The sequence below is a fragment of the Phalacrocorax aristotelis genome, chromosome 1 (assembly GCF_949628215.1).
Source record: "Phalacrocorax aristotelis chromosome 1, bGulAri2.1, whole genome shotgun sequence".
Classification (NCBI taxonomy): Eukaryota; Metazoa; Chordata; class Aves; order Suliformes; family Phalacrocoracidae; genus Phalacrocorax; species Phalacrocorax aristotelis.
In genome coordinates this window covers 179,224,006-179,237,944 of record NC_134276.1, presented here as the reverse complement: position 1 = coordinate 179,237,944, position 13,939 = coordinate 179,224,006, and the positions used below count along the sequence as shown (strand labels likewise).

At 39.9% G+C, this 13,939-nt stretch overlaps 1 protein-coding gene across 2 annotated transcripts in view; it reads left to right on the top strand.

The window, feature by feature from the left end:
* Positions 1-2,086: 2,086 nt before the first annotated feature.
* RAB3IP (RAB3A interacting protein) overlaps positions 2,087-13,939 on the top strand; it is a 33,856-nt gene continuing 22,003 nt past the window's right edge. For both annotated transcript variants that reach the window (XM_075080826.1, XM_075080825.1), the window contains exons 1-3: positions 2,087-2,157; positions 10,271-10,546; positions 10,757-11,018. In XM_075080826.1, the coding sequence (XP_074936927.1) occupies positions 10,296-10,546; positions 10,757-11,018 (513 nt within the window). In that variant the 5' untranslated portion in view covers positions 2,087-2,157; positions 10,271-10,295. The remainder of the gene's footprint in view (positions 2,158-10,270; positions 10,547-10,756; positions 11,019-13,939) is intronic.

Genomic DNA, 13,939 nt, shown 5'->3' with positions numbered 1-13,939 from the left:
ACGAACTTTCTGATGCATCTCCTAATTTGGCAAACCTGTATACTGATACCACTGCCTGAGTTCTACTGCATGTCAATATTAGCAATTTAAATAACTTTAAAGCTCTTCAAACTGAACATCTTTGCTCTGTGAGGCTTTTCACAACAAACTTCAAATTATACTGCTATTTGAATGTTCCACATCTTGTACTGCTTGGTTTCTTTGCTTTCAGATTTCTTCCAGAAAAGCTGTGGATGATGATTTTCTGTAGCCATTTTTGCTGCTCAAGCCTCCTTGCAGTCAGTGTAGATTTACATAGTGAAAGGAATTTAGAAGATATTACTCTTTATAGGTAATATATTTACTTTATGATGAATGGCATCGATACATTCACCTTTTGACATTCTCTTTGCCATATTTATTTGCCCTAAATGAACTTCTTGCCTGGTGCATGCTATGGTAAATATGCCACAGAGAACATTATTTGTCTGTGGCTATTTACTGCAGGACCAGCCAAACAGGATTCTTCCACATTCGGTGGAAAGCTGTCAAGATAATTAACATTTCAATTATTGACTGGAATGTGGCCTAGATTCCTTAACTGATGAATGGGACAAGATCTTGTTTACAGTAGTCTTTTGCTGAAGTTCCTCACTGCTGCAGCACAGGTTAGTGCAGTTCAGCTGCACTAACAATGGTGAAAGAACATCATCCAGCCAAGACTGCTGTCATGTTAAGAATATTTTTTTGGCAATCTAATCAGACCAGTGGTAAAATGGAGACTTGCTTATAGTGGCTTTCCAACATTTTGCCTACTGCTTTTAAAAACATAGAAAATAAAAAAGACAGTACACACCAGGACTTCAAAAGGAGAAAAGTGAAGGCTGCATGTTAATCTCTGAAAAACTGGAAAATTGCCTGAACTACCCTGGTTGTGTCAGGGTGGCAGTAATGATGGCTTAAGGACATAGGCAAGCCAAGATGAGAGGTGGTAGTAGTAGTAGTATCTCTATATCAGACAACCAAGTAGAGCTGGAAAAACACATCCTTTTAGCAGGTGAGCCCTGTTTTAGCTATGTGGCCTTATTTCACAAGTCTTGTGCATATAAATTACAGCTCAGTCTTTAATTATTACATACATTAGGCAGGCTCAGCACCTGATTTGGGGCAGTGCATGCCCCATGAGTGAAAATCACTGCATAATGATCTGGCATAAGTCTCATTTTCTCATTCTTTAATTGTGTAATCCTGTACTGTACACCATTAAATACAGAATTATTAACTTCCTTGTATTTTTTCACAGTAACAAAACATTCAGACTTTAATGTCCCTGTCCTCACCTGTCCTTGAAATGTTTTTAACCCTTTCTTCCAGGTTGTAAGCAGAGGCACAGAGATGTTGGCTGATCTCTCCTGAAGCCACAAGCATTTGCAGCCTGTCCATCTGCAGTCTCCCTTCTTGTGAAATGTAGTGCCTGACAGCACTCGTGCCCTGCACTGGGCCAGCCCTGAGCCTCCGGTACCTTTCTGGCCAGGCCCGAAGGAAACGATATAACAGCATTTTGTGGGCAGGGTGTTCACCATGGCTGCCCTGGTGCTGCTTGTAGGACATGAGGCTGCCCCTGGCCCACATGTCCCGGCTGTGTAATGTATCTGCCAGCCGGCCCTTGGCCTCCAGCCTCCACTTGCCAGGCGTTCTGGCCCCTGACACCCAATTCTCTGTTGGCAGCGTGGCTGGCTGCCAGGAGTGTGTAGGAAGAGCCTCCCCAAGACTGTCCCTCAGAAGGATTTTGGGTCACTGGCAGGTTTTCCAAGGGCAATCTGCGAGGCCCAGACACCACTGCTGACAGGAGGCCGCTCCGGCTGGCCTCGCACCCCAGCTCCTGGGGTAGGACCTGGCCTCCGGAGGGGGGCAGCCCCTGCCCCAGCCACGGGGTGGCTGCCGTGCCCGGGGATCCCCGGTCTCCCTCACGCTCCCCCCTCCGCCGCCCCCTCATGTCCAGCCGCGGCCTCCGCTGCGCGAGGGCGGTTCCCCCCACCCCCGCTAGGGGGCGGCTGGGGTCGCTCACACCTGCCCCCTCCCGATCTCTGCGCGCATGCGCGGCGGCTGCCCGTGCCCCGCCCCCCCGGGCTGGCTGAGGGGACGCGGTGCGGCGGCTGCTCTCGCTGGGATCGGCAGGTACGTGGCGGCGGGGCTGCGCGGCCCCGGCCCCGCAAGAGGGAGGGAGGGAGGGAGGAACGCGGGTTCCCGGCAGCGCCGCCGTACCTGCCCGCCGCCGCGCTGCCGGGAGCTTGTGCCCGGGCGGGCGGAGCCGGTGCCGCCTGGGAGCGCTGCCCCTGGCCGGGGCGCGGTGGCCGGGGACGGGCGGGCTTCCCGCTGCGTGGGTGCAGTCGGCGGCAGGGCCGCGCTTGGCCCCGAATCCAGCCGCGCTCCGAGCCGAAACTGGGTAAAAGTAGTTCTCGAGGGTCACCGCGGCGAGTGCCGAGCGTACCTGCCCCAGGAGGGCCGGCGGCGGACAAAGAGCCGTCGCGGTGCCGGAGCCGGCGGCTCGGGGCAGCCGTCCCGCCCTCAGGGGCGGCAGGGACGGGCGCCCGGGCGGGAGCGACTCGCGTGAGGAGAGGGGGTGGTGCGAGACGGGGCTGAGCAGGTGCTGAAACCTCCTCCGCTCCCAAAGCTCTCGGCCGGTGGGGCGGAAGGGGAGGGCGGCGGGGGGAAGGGGAGCCCCGGCCCGGCCTGGCGAGGCCCGGCTCGCAGGCTTGGTCCCGCTTCGCCTAGGCCGGGGTGGCGGTGCCGGGGGGTGCCAGAAGCAGAGCGGTGGAGACCGGAGGGGAGTTTTGCTCTGTGGGACAGTGGAGCTGCGCTCGCCCGTGATGTTTCTGGTTACGTTCAGGTCTTCGAGTGGTGTTGAGGTTAATACCTGGTCGCCGATAAGTAGCCTTGTAAGCTGTAGTAGTTAAGCGGTAGGGATTTCAATTAACCTTAATTTCATAATGCAGTTACGTTAGAGAATAATGCACAGAAAGGAAATCCTGGTTATAAGTTGATTGCAAGTGATGAGCTGCGCAGAAATTTGTGCTGCCGAAGTGCTGATGCTCCCCTAGTTCCCCGAGAGTCGCAGGGCGCTGGAGGCGGGAGAACGCCGAGTGGCCGAATCCTTAGTGATACCCTCAGTGCTCCTCTTGCCGACAAAACCAACAGTGTTTTCGCGGAGAGCGTTGCCTGCCTCGTTTGCAGATAGCGTATTAAGCTTTATATTGCTCGATTTGTTCGCCGTGTTCATTTGTAAGCGTGTTCTTAGGGAGTCTCAAACCCAGTGATCTAGAGAGCTAAAATAATTAATCTTCCACAGGCTTGCCGTAACTGAAATTATCAGCTTCTCTTTTGAAGCAGATGTAAGGTTATTCAGTCTAGAAGCATGTACTGGCAGCTACCATCTGTTCAAATATTTGTATTCTTCGGTAAAATATAGGGCAAAACCTGAGGTCCTGTTGCTTTAATATTTGTATTGTTTTTATTGTACATCTGTTTAATGAGTTCTGGGGAGGGTTAAAGTCAGGCCTTCTGTATTTGTGTCTTGGCAGTCATTCTGCTGTGCTTGGTTAATGTTACCTAGTGAGCAAAGGATAAATAATTTACCATTCTCATTAAGCTTTTAATAAATAACAAATGGGAGTGCACCTCACAGCTGTGACTGAAATATCCTTCTTGTTACACTATATTTAAAAGGAGGGCTTTTTTTTCTGTAGGAAAACAGTCACGATAAGTCTTTTGATTATAGACTGCAGCTATCTTCATAGCTGTTATTGACTTGATTTAAAATTCATGTAAAATGCCAAATGAGCTGGTCTCTCACTGTTCCACTTACATTTATGGATTTTCCCCAGGAAAAAAAGAATGTGTGCTTTGGATTTTAAGACCCTTTTTAATATGACATTTAAAATCTTGTCCACTGTAACTTGACTAGAAACTTGTAGTAGCCAGTTGAATTGCGCTTAATAATATGGTAACAAATTTTTTTCAGAAATTAAGAAAATGTTTCTTTAAATGCATTTGCAGATACATTTAGAAAGCTTTACATACTGTAAAAATAGTGATTGTTTCTACTTAAGTTTTCTAATTTAGTATTTTCAATGTTAACTGAAAATGAGAGGGTCTTCAGGTCCAAGTCTTGGCAAGAATGAGACTACAGTCACTGTGATCAGGCTTAAATCTCAGATGGGACTGTGAAGTTGTTTCCAAGACAAGGCAGAACAATACTTGTCTTAAAAAGAACAGCGTCTGCAAAGAGAATCATACTTGCAGTTAACTTAGCTTGGCTTAGAGAGTATTTGTGAACAGAACAGCACTCTTCGAATGATTGTTTACAATAAAAGTTTGCAGTATTCTACACTGCACTGATTTTTCTCTCTCGTAAGAGGTATACTGTCTACGAGACTCTAAACCATGTGTATTTATAGGTTTTGTGAACACTTCATAAATATAGGTTGAGTTTGTGTGCAGCTTGTTTTCGTAAGAGACTTGCTGTCCGTACCTGTATTTTTCTAGTTGAAGGTATTGCTATAATAAAGTTTTCAAAAGAGATTTTTTTATCGTCAGTTCAGCAAAACAAAAATTCTTTTAACTTTATAAAATCTTGCTATCAAATAAACTACATGTTCCTTTTAAAACAGTGTGAAATAGTGTTTTGGATGCCTAACTTTAACATTAAAGAACAGAAAAAGACTGACATCATAGCAGCATATGACAACACTAGTGTGAATGCAATAGAAAAATAGTCTCATGCTGGACCAAGTGTGGTTTTGCTAGCTCTTAAATTCTGTAGTCTTGCCTAACTTACAATTTACCTTCTGTCTACTGTCTTGCCTAATTTACCATCTGTTTGTAAATATGTAGTGTAAGGTCACTCACAAATAAAAGTAGAATATGTAAAGACTGAAGTAGTTCAATGCTTTCTTTTCTGTCATATCTTACTGCCTCAAAACAAAAAAATCGTTGCGTATTTGGGCTCCTGAAGTAGAAAGTTCTGTCATAATTGCAAAATTGTAAAGATGGGAATTGTTTTTGGCAAATCTTAAAGGAATTCCTGTGCCAAATCTTGAATTGTGTTTGTGCAATGAACTGGCATCGATAACAGTGTTTAAACTGGGTTGAATTCTGTGGCTAAAACAGGTTAGGGGGAAAAAAAAAATCCACTCAATTTCTTTGTTCTGTGCCAACAGCTGATGAATATCTCATACTGGATAGGTGTAATTTAATTGCTTTTGAACTTTAAATTAATGTCAATATATGACTTACAACAATTTTACTTTTTGAACTGCCTGTTGCATCTGATAGATATAGGCATGGAGTAGCAGTACTTAATCAGACTGCTTCTTTACAAGGTATTTATTAGTCTGCTACTCTAATTCCCTATGGAGTTCTTTAGAGCTTAAAACATATTACATTCTAGACTCTAATGCCAAATATTTAAAAACTTTTTTTTTTTTTAAACCCACTGAGAAGATTGCAAGCCCAGTGGTGGGCTAATGTCAGGTCTTTTGAGAAACTGCTACAAAAAATCCACTTTTCAATCCCCTCCTAGATTAACTGAAGCAGATGTTGGAGTCTCATAAATGAAGTCCTTAAGACTTCATTATATTTTGAAAGGCCTGCTGTGTGAAGATTAAAACACTAGAGCTAATACGCACCTTTTTTGGGTAAATGCTAACTAGAATTTTTCATCAAAATGTTTGGAAACAGTGACTTCTTCCATATGGGATTTTTTTTTTTCACTTCAGCAGGTAACTGTTCTGTTGTGATGGTGCCCTTTACTTTTAAAGCTAAAAATAAGATCTTTGGTGTGTGAAATGTTTGGTGCTGGTGTTGCTTTTACTTTTACATGGGCTATAATAATTAGGAAACCGCTCAAAGTTCTCATTTTCAACCTGTCTTGTATTTAAAGGCAATCTGAAAAAGACAAACTCCAGAGTTCATAGTAGCTGGTTTTCAACAATACTTTTTTTTTTCTTTTCAAAAGCAACAAAGTCACAATAAAATACTGCTTTTGAGGGAGCTTTTTAGTATTTAGTTATTGACTGCTTTGATTCAGACAAGTAGCTGAACCCCTCTTAGAGTAATAACAGGAAAATTAGATGAAGTGTTTTGATTTGACTACTGTTGAAAATGTTTGCAGTTCTTGATTCCTCTTAAAAGCTATAGAAAGTTCTTAAACTGACCATTGTTAAACTGATTTCTTTGTAGTAGGTTTTTAGTATTAGATAAGATTTGAGTGTAGTTTTCTCATGAAGTTATGTGGGTAGTTGGCAGTGCAAGTGTGGCAGTGGAGAGGTAATAAAAAGCTGCAACATTTTGGCAGCTTCCACCAAATATGTGTTATTTCCAGGTGAAAGTACAAGGAAATTAATTTATTTTGTTGTTTCATCCTGATTTATTACAGAACTTGAATTTTGTATGTCATCCAAATTGCATGCTATCAACTAAGACAAAAATAATAAGATATTTGGTAAGCACTAATGCTAGTCCAAGCTTTCACCATATATTAGTGTGGTAGAAAAAGTATTGAGAAAATTAATGGTTTTGTTTAATAAGTGTGTTGCCCTGAAATGTCAGAATATCAGCTTTTGTTCGCAGTAGCAGAATTACTACTGAAGAGTGCTGTGTCAACACTGTGGTTTTTTTACACGCTGTCAGCTTGGTTCCTAGTAAAGCTCTCAGCTTATCATGCGCTTCATGTTCCTTGGCAGCAACGCTATTCACTGATGCCTTAGTCAATAATATAAACCCTCCCACAGCCTTAACCAAGTTTAACATGTTTTTTTTTTTCCCCTCCTTTTGTTTACCATTACTTTGAACAGTTCTTTCCCAAAAGAGAGCTTTTATTTTTAGGACCACCCAGCTTTTTGCATGTACGTTTTGTTTCGTCAGTGCATGATGTGTTCAGCTGACATCCTGGTAACAACGTAATGGTGTTGGTGAGTCTTGAAGCAGAGATATTTAATATGGGCTTCTTTGTCTGTATGGGTGGTGTACCCAGCTTCTGCCTGCTCACTGCTAGGTGAGAAGTAATGCTAGGAAACAAAAAAGTTGTGAATGGAAAGTGTTTTACACAGATGGTATGCTTACGAGTGCCCATTTGACAGGGTATGGGAAAAGTTCAGCTGAGGGACTTTATTTTCAGCTCTTCCAGGAATAACTTGTATAACTTTTTAACTTACTGTATCGGAAAGAGCTTGATTTTTGATAAGTGAGAAGACATGCGTGGATTTATTTGCTCAAATCTCTCATCTGTTTAGGCTGAGATTAGTATTTAATGTATAAGTAGAGTGATAGTCTTGTAAATAAAATTCCGTAATCTTTTTGGGTTTTTTTTGACTCTTAAAAACACTGCAGGATATAGGCAGATTAGGTGGAAGAGCTGTAGGAAGGGTGTGAAGTGGAACATTTCTCATAGGCGTAGGAGTATATAGGTAGCATAGATTTTCATTTAATTTTTTTTTAGCAAACATACTACTTTGCTTATCATATATTGATGTGACCGTCTGGAGGGGGAGCTAGAAATGCATTTGAACGTTTGGAAGATAATAAGCAGGGTTCTAACCTTTTTTTCTCTCTGTGAGCCAGTGTGACTTTCTGCACTTCATAACGTAGCTGAATTTGCATAAATTATCATAAAAATATGGAATGGCGCTTCTTTGAGCCTGTCGCTTGCTTGATGTACTTAAAATATTTTCTCCAAACAGATAGACCGAAGATTTGTACAGAAGTAGTAAAATACATTAAAAACTGACAGATAAGTATTTCCTGAGCCTTTTTTTCTTGGAAATGGCTAAATAGTATTTTTTAAAAATCAGTTTGGGGGGAAGAAAAAAACTTTCATAGAGAATTTCAGCCCAATGGGGTATGCAACTGAAAGCAACCAGTGGTACTGGTGGTGCAAGACGCTATGGTACCAGTATTGAGCATCAAGTCAAATTGTGAATATTCAGTGGAACCATGAATGTGTCTTTCAAACTTGAAAGGAAACTAGTCAACAGAAGGGAAGATGTGGCAGAAGAGTTGTTCCTGTTTTGCTCTCAGCTACGTTCTCAGTCTTTGCTTCTGTTGGGTAGTTTCTGGTGCACTTTCTGAGGTGCTGTAGGCGTAGAAAAGGCAAGGCATCCGGGCAGCCTTTCTATATCCCTTGTCAGAAGCCTGCATCTTCTGTTAATTATGAATACTGGAATCCAAAGAATCAGGAATGTGAAAAGACGTCTTGGCAGTGTTGCCAGTTTAGTAGTATTGGGCATGGCTGGCTTGGTGGTCAAAAAAAGAGAGTGGGGGGAACAATGAAAGTGAATGTGTTTGAGTAGATATGAGCCTGACTGGCGAGATGGATCTTTTTCAGCTGGCCCATTGACCTTTAAAGGAACTTTCTGCAATTTTATTTTTTCAAGATGGTAATATTTTAGCTTATTAAATGTAGAAGAATGATGTGTAATAGTTGCACTGTAGAGCTGAAAACATTTTTGAAGTGTAACCTTGAAGAAAGTCACTTAGTTCTGGCAGTCCCTCCATTTAAATTTGTTGACTCAACAGACTTTATCATCGCATAGAGCATGTGATTAGAATGCCTATAATAGTTAAGAACTGTAGGGAAAACAAACAAGAGTATTTTTCGAACTTAAACTCAAAAATAAGCTGCTCATCTCTGTGTTCGGGTAGAAAAGCTCCGAAGCACAAAACTGTGACAGTGTGTTTCTGTGTAAATCATGTTTGTGCAACTGCTGTTGATAGTTCAAAATAAAACGAATTTCTGTATAAAACATGAAAAAAACCCCCAAACCAAAAAGCATCCCTTTTTATTCCTGTAAGGTCCTTTTTGTCCCTTAAGTCTGGGAATTTTCTTAGTGGTGGTTGGGAGCATTTTTTTTTTGTGAGAGCAGTTAACAGACACAGAGGGAAAAAATAACATTCTTGCTGTCTGAACAAATGGAATTTCTTCCTCATGTACCTGATAATGTGGTAAAGCAACTTATTTAACACGGATGTATACACAGTACAATACTTGATATGCGAAACGTCTTTGAACAGTGTTCTTTGAGTTTAAGATGACCAAATAGTGTTGATGTAACTAAAGCATTACTGCATATACTGATTTGGGTATTCCATTTTTGGTGTTTCCCGTGTGTATTATGAAGTAGCTAATGAACTTGACGTGTATGTAAGTAGATGGCATCGTATCTTCACTACTATGGCCATCATCTTTCTAGGTCTTTCTGCCTTGTCTCTTCAGCTCTAAGATCCAAGCAGATTTCTCTGTAAAATGCAATGTCTTATTTCATTTAGATGCTACTGTTCTTTTTTGTATGCTAAGTACCTTGTGAAGCCTTAATTTTCTCTATTCTTTATTCATATAGCATGGAAAATGCTCTTTTGCAATGAATAATCACTGCTAAGTAATTCCTTCACAAATTTCTCCATACTACTTCAAATTTATAGTTTCAAATCGTGCAAAGATTTTTGTGATCTCTGATAAGCTGCTGAAAAATAGGAGCTTTCTATTGGGGCTTGTAAAATTCATGTGTTGTACTTGTTTTCTGTTGATCTTATGAAAAACACATGGAATGAAAAAAAAAATAATGAAAAGATACTGTCAGTTAAATTACCAGTTCATAGTACACTTTTACCTGTAATATATTTTTAGTATGATACTTATTCACAATTGTCATTATCACTTAATCATGTGATGTATTAAACACATATCGTCATACTTCATGAGAAGTCTTATTGGCTAGTTCTGTTATTTCAGTGAACTGTGACAAAATCAGATGTGTAATTTAACCAAAACTGCTATGGACTGTAATTTATTTACAGGTTCACTGATTTCTGTCTCTACATTATTTGCTTTGTTGAGATTGAAAGGGGAAGCTTTAGGTTTTGGTTTTTTTTTCCTAGTGGTTCCTGGGTCTCCCTGTCTTTCATGAATATAATATATTTATGTTCTGATGCAAAACAGCTCCAGGCGATATTAAAGATTACTTTATTTTATTATACAGACTGTATTCTTGATTTCATCATCCCATTTAGATGTGGAGTCTGCTATTAGATCTTCTGGATTCAACAGTCCAATGTATGGAAAAATGTGTTTTGATGGTTGAAGTTGATACTTTTGCAAGATTAGTCCACAGTTTCCATTATATCATGAAGTATTCTGAACGTATTTCTCTGGGTGTTTTTTTTTAAATTCAAATAGTTGTCAGATATAATTAAATATTTCCTGTTTACATTCTGATTATGTGATTATTTAATTCAGGGTTTCATATGATGAGGCTTTTATTATGGCCAGTGATCCCTTGGAAGGCTTTCATGAAGTGAACCTCGCTTCGCCTACTACACCAGATCTTCTTGGAGTAAACGAGCCAGGGACTCAGGAACAAACTACCTCACCTAGTGTTATCTACCGACCACATCCTTCTGTTGTGTCCTCTGCACCAATCCAACCCAATGCATTAAATGTTTCTGACCTTCCCACACAACCTGTTTATTCATCTCCCAGGCAACTGAATTGTGGAGAAGCATCAGGTGTCAGGTAAATTCTATGTATCTTTTTATTTAAATTACTGGTGTTTGTTGCATATAAACTGCTTGCTTTACTAAAGATATCATTTTAATACTACTTCCAATGTTGTAATATTAAATTGTGTCCCTAATGGTGCATTCAGAACCACTACTGCCATTTCTAAAATATTTCTTCTTAATGTATTACACGAATAAAAAAAAAATATCGCTTTCTTTACAGCATCAATGTTACCGACGCAGTACTTTGTTCTACCTCTGGACCCCAGGGAGGGTCATTCAATCACAATAATTCCAGAAAGGAGAGCAATAACGCAGAGAGAGAGTTTTTGCAGGGTGCTACACTAGCAGATGTTGCTGAAGGAAATGAAGATATTTTTGGGTTGAGTACAGACAGTTTATCTCACTTACGGAGCCCATCTGTACTGGAAGTAAGAGAAAAGGGCTATGAAAGATTGAAAGAAGAACTTGCAAAAGCTCAGAGGGTAAGGCTCTTTGTCTTGTCTCTTTCTGCTTTTTCTCTCTTCAAAGTGGTTCTAATGTTGCAGAATGGTGGCTGGGCCAGAAGGTGCAGTCTGAGCCTACTTATTTCTTATAGAACTATGATATAATTATTTAAAGTTATTCTGAATGTGTGCAGTGCTAATGCTAATGTCTTAGAATTCTTCCTTGATAGGGGATTTTTCTAGTGCCGCTGCTACTTAATCATGGAAAGCTTTTGCTGCAATATCTGGTTAAGCACCCTTTTTCTTTGAAATGTAGACCACTCCTTCATTCTGACATTTGAGAATAAGAGTAATTTTCTGTCATTCCATTGTTACAGTATAAGTATTTATAGATGCTCTTGAGTATTCTTTCTTCTAGAGTATAAAAGCATAGCATGTGTCATGGAACATAGAAATGCTTTAGAATGTTGTTTTGTGGGGGAATGCCTGCATAGGAAAGAAGCAATGAAGATATTACTGGTCATCTCTAGATACTGTTCAAATTGAATATGGATACCTTTGAAGACGCTGTGGCTCAATTCATTAATATTTGTAAAGCGCTTTGTCTTGTTTGGATGGATGGTGCTATATAAATGCAAAGCCATTATTTATCATTTTAACATCCCTCTGTGCTTAAACTTTGAAGTAGATTTTGTGCTGTTTGTATCTGTGCCCTTTCTTCTACATGATACCATTCTTGTTTAGATTTAAGCTCATCTTATCTTGTGTTTGAGCTCGTTTTCCTCTGTTTGTTACCTCACCTTGCTGTTGAATGTAGTCATAATTTCTGTGATAGCTGCATTTGCTCTTGTTGATGTGAATCTTCAATATGGATTCTGACATCACTTCTGTTGACTGTTTTATTGCTGAGTAGTTGCTTCCTTTGCTCGTTTGCTTAGCATTTGATCACTGAAAGGAAACATTAACCTGAGCTAAGTTTGAGGACCTTGCATGTGAATATATAATCCTAGCAATTGAACTAGGAACCTTAGAAATAAGAACAAATTAAAGTTTAAACTTTAGAAAAGCTCTTCCAGCTCCTGACAATATACCAAAGTATAGGTAGCGTACTTGAAAACCATGACTCACATCTGCTACTGCTACCTTGGAATTATCTGAAAATCTTATTCCAGTGTATACCACTTTGTCTCTTAAAGATAAGTGTTTAAGGAAATTACATTAAGGCCACTAGGACATACTGTGTATTATGTATTTTTAAACGCTTTGAGTCTTCTTAACAAAAGCAGTTCAGCACTAACTTGAGGCGGTTGATGTCAAAGTTCTTGCTAATTCTCAACCCATCATGTTGATTCTTACCAGTGTTATACTGGATGGATAACTTATTTTGTCTGCTTGTCTTCCTAAACTTGCCCTGTTTCAGAATTGCTCAGTAGCGTGGAAGTCATAGCGGGAGTCTTTACAGACTGTACAACATAAAAATCCTATTCTTTCTGTAATACCTTCTTTCTTCCACTTCCTGTATAAGGACTTAAGTTTTTCTATCCCTAGTTAATCTTTGATTGCTTTTTTCCAAAAATCATGGCTGTTCACACAGGGCTGTGCCCTCTCTGTGGTATTCAGTATGTCATGCAGTCTTTAAACTTTTGTTTGCGAGTACATTCACTTTTGTTGATGAGTACTCTGTTTAAAAATCTGTAGAGATATAATTAATAGGTAGTGCCTGTAAATAGCTGATGTTTTTTGCATAAGGGTTTTAATTTCTCTGTAAGTCTGTGCTGTTTATTAGGAACAGTGAGAAAAATGAGAATTACAATTTACACTTGAATTTTATGAGCTCATTGAGCCTGGAAACCTTAAAGACTACAGGCTTTGCAGGAGTGAACAAAGTAAACACAAATTTGCTATCCTGCATTTTTAATTTCTTCCAAATTTCTTACCCAAATGGTATGCTATTGTAATATGTATTAAAGATTGATTTTAATTTGTTGCAGTTGTGATCAGAAAAGGAAGTAGAAAGGAAATAGGAATTCTGAAGCTTAGGGGTCCACTATCTAATTTTTTTTCATGTCTCAGCTTGGAGTGCAGCTTTTTTCTTAATATGCTCTTGGCTCTTTATACTAGAGAATATATGTATGGTATGTAATTGTGAGACATTTAAGTATGGTTCTTGAAGAAATTATTCAGGAATAGGATAAAGACTTGGGTTTTTTCTCCTTTGTGTATGCCTTGTATTTCCTAAGACTACAGGCTTCACTTCTCAAAATGAACAGCATTGCTGGCAAAATTGTTTTAAAAAAAACCTTCAAAAAATTTTTTTCTTGATGAGAAGAAATATACTTCAGTCTAGATCAGTTGCAGCACCAAATCGTGTCGAAAGGTTGGGTCAGAGGTAACAACAGGGCAGCATTCTATACTAATGAAGCATATAAGATTGGATGTACTTTTGCCTTAAAATGCTCCCTTTGTTAAAATTACGTAGGCTTTTTCTCTGTTGAGACCATTCAGGTTAATTTTTCTTATTTTTCCACTGAAGACTTAATTTTTGGCTATATTCTCTAAAGTGGAGCTAAAGACCACTTGCTTTAGATGATCTGAACTGTTCTCCTTGTTTTGCTACCCTTTTAAAGCAGCATCAAGAAAACTGAGAAGGTGTTAAAAGGCTTAGTGATTCAGTGCTTGGGACTTCACATGTCTCTGCATTTTTTTCTGCCATGTTTCGATTGAGCTGTGTCACTGGTTACTGAAGGTAGATCAACCACAAGTAGATAACATGAGAGAATAGTGATGGTATTTTGATATGTGGTATTTCTTGATGTGCAAGTTTAGTGGAGTCCTTTAAAAGGAATACCTTCTGTTTGCTTTTCATCTTAAGTAACCAGCATGTTGCACGTATTTTGGATAGTTCGCTTGTAGTTTCTGAGCTGTAGCAGTTCACAGTCACGTTTTCCTTGAATTTTTGT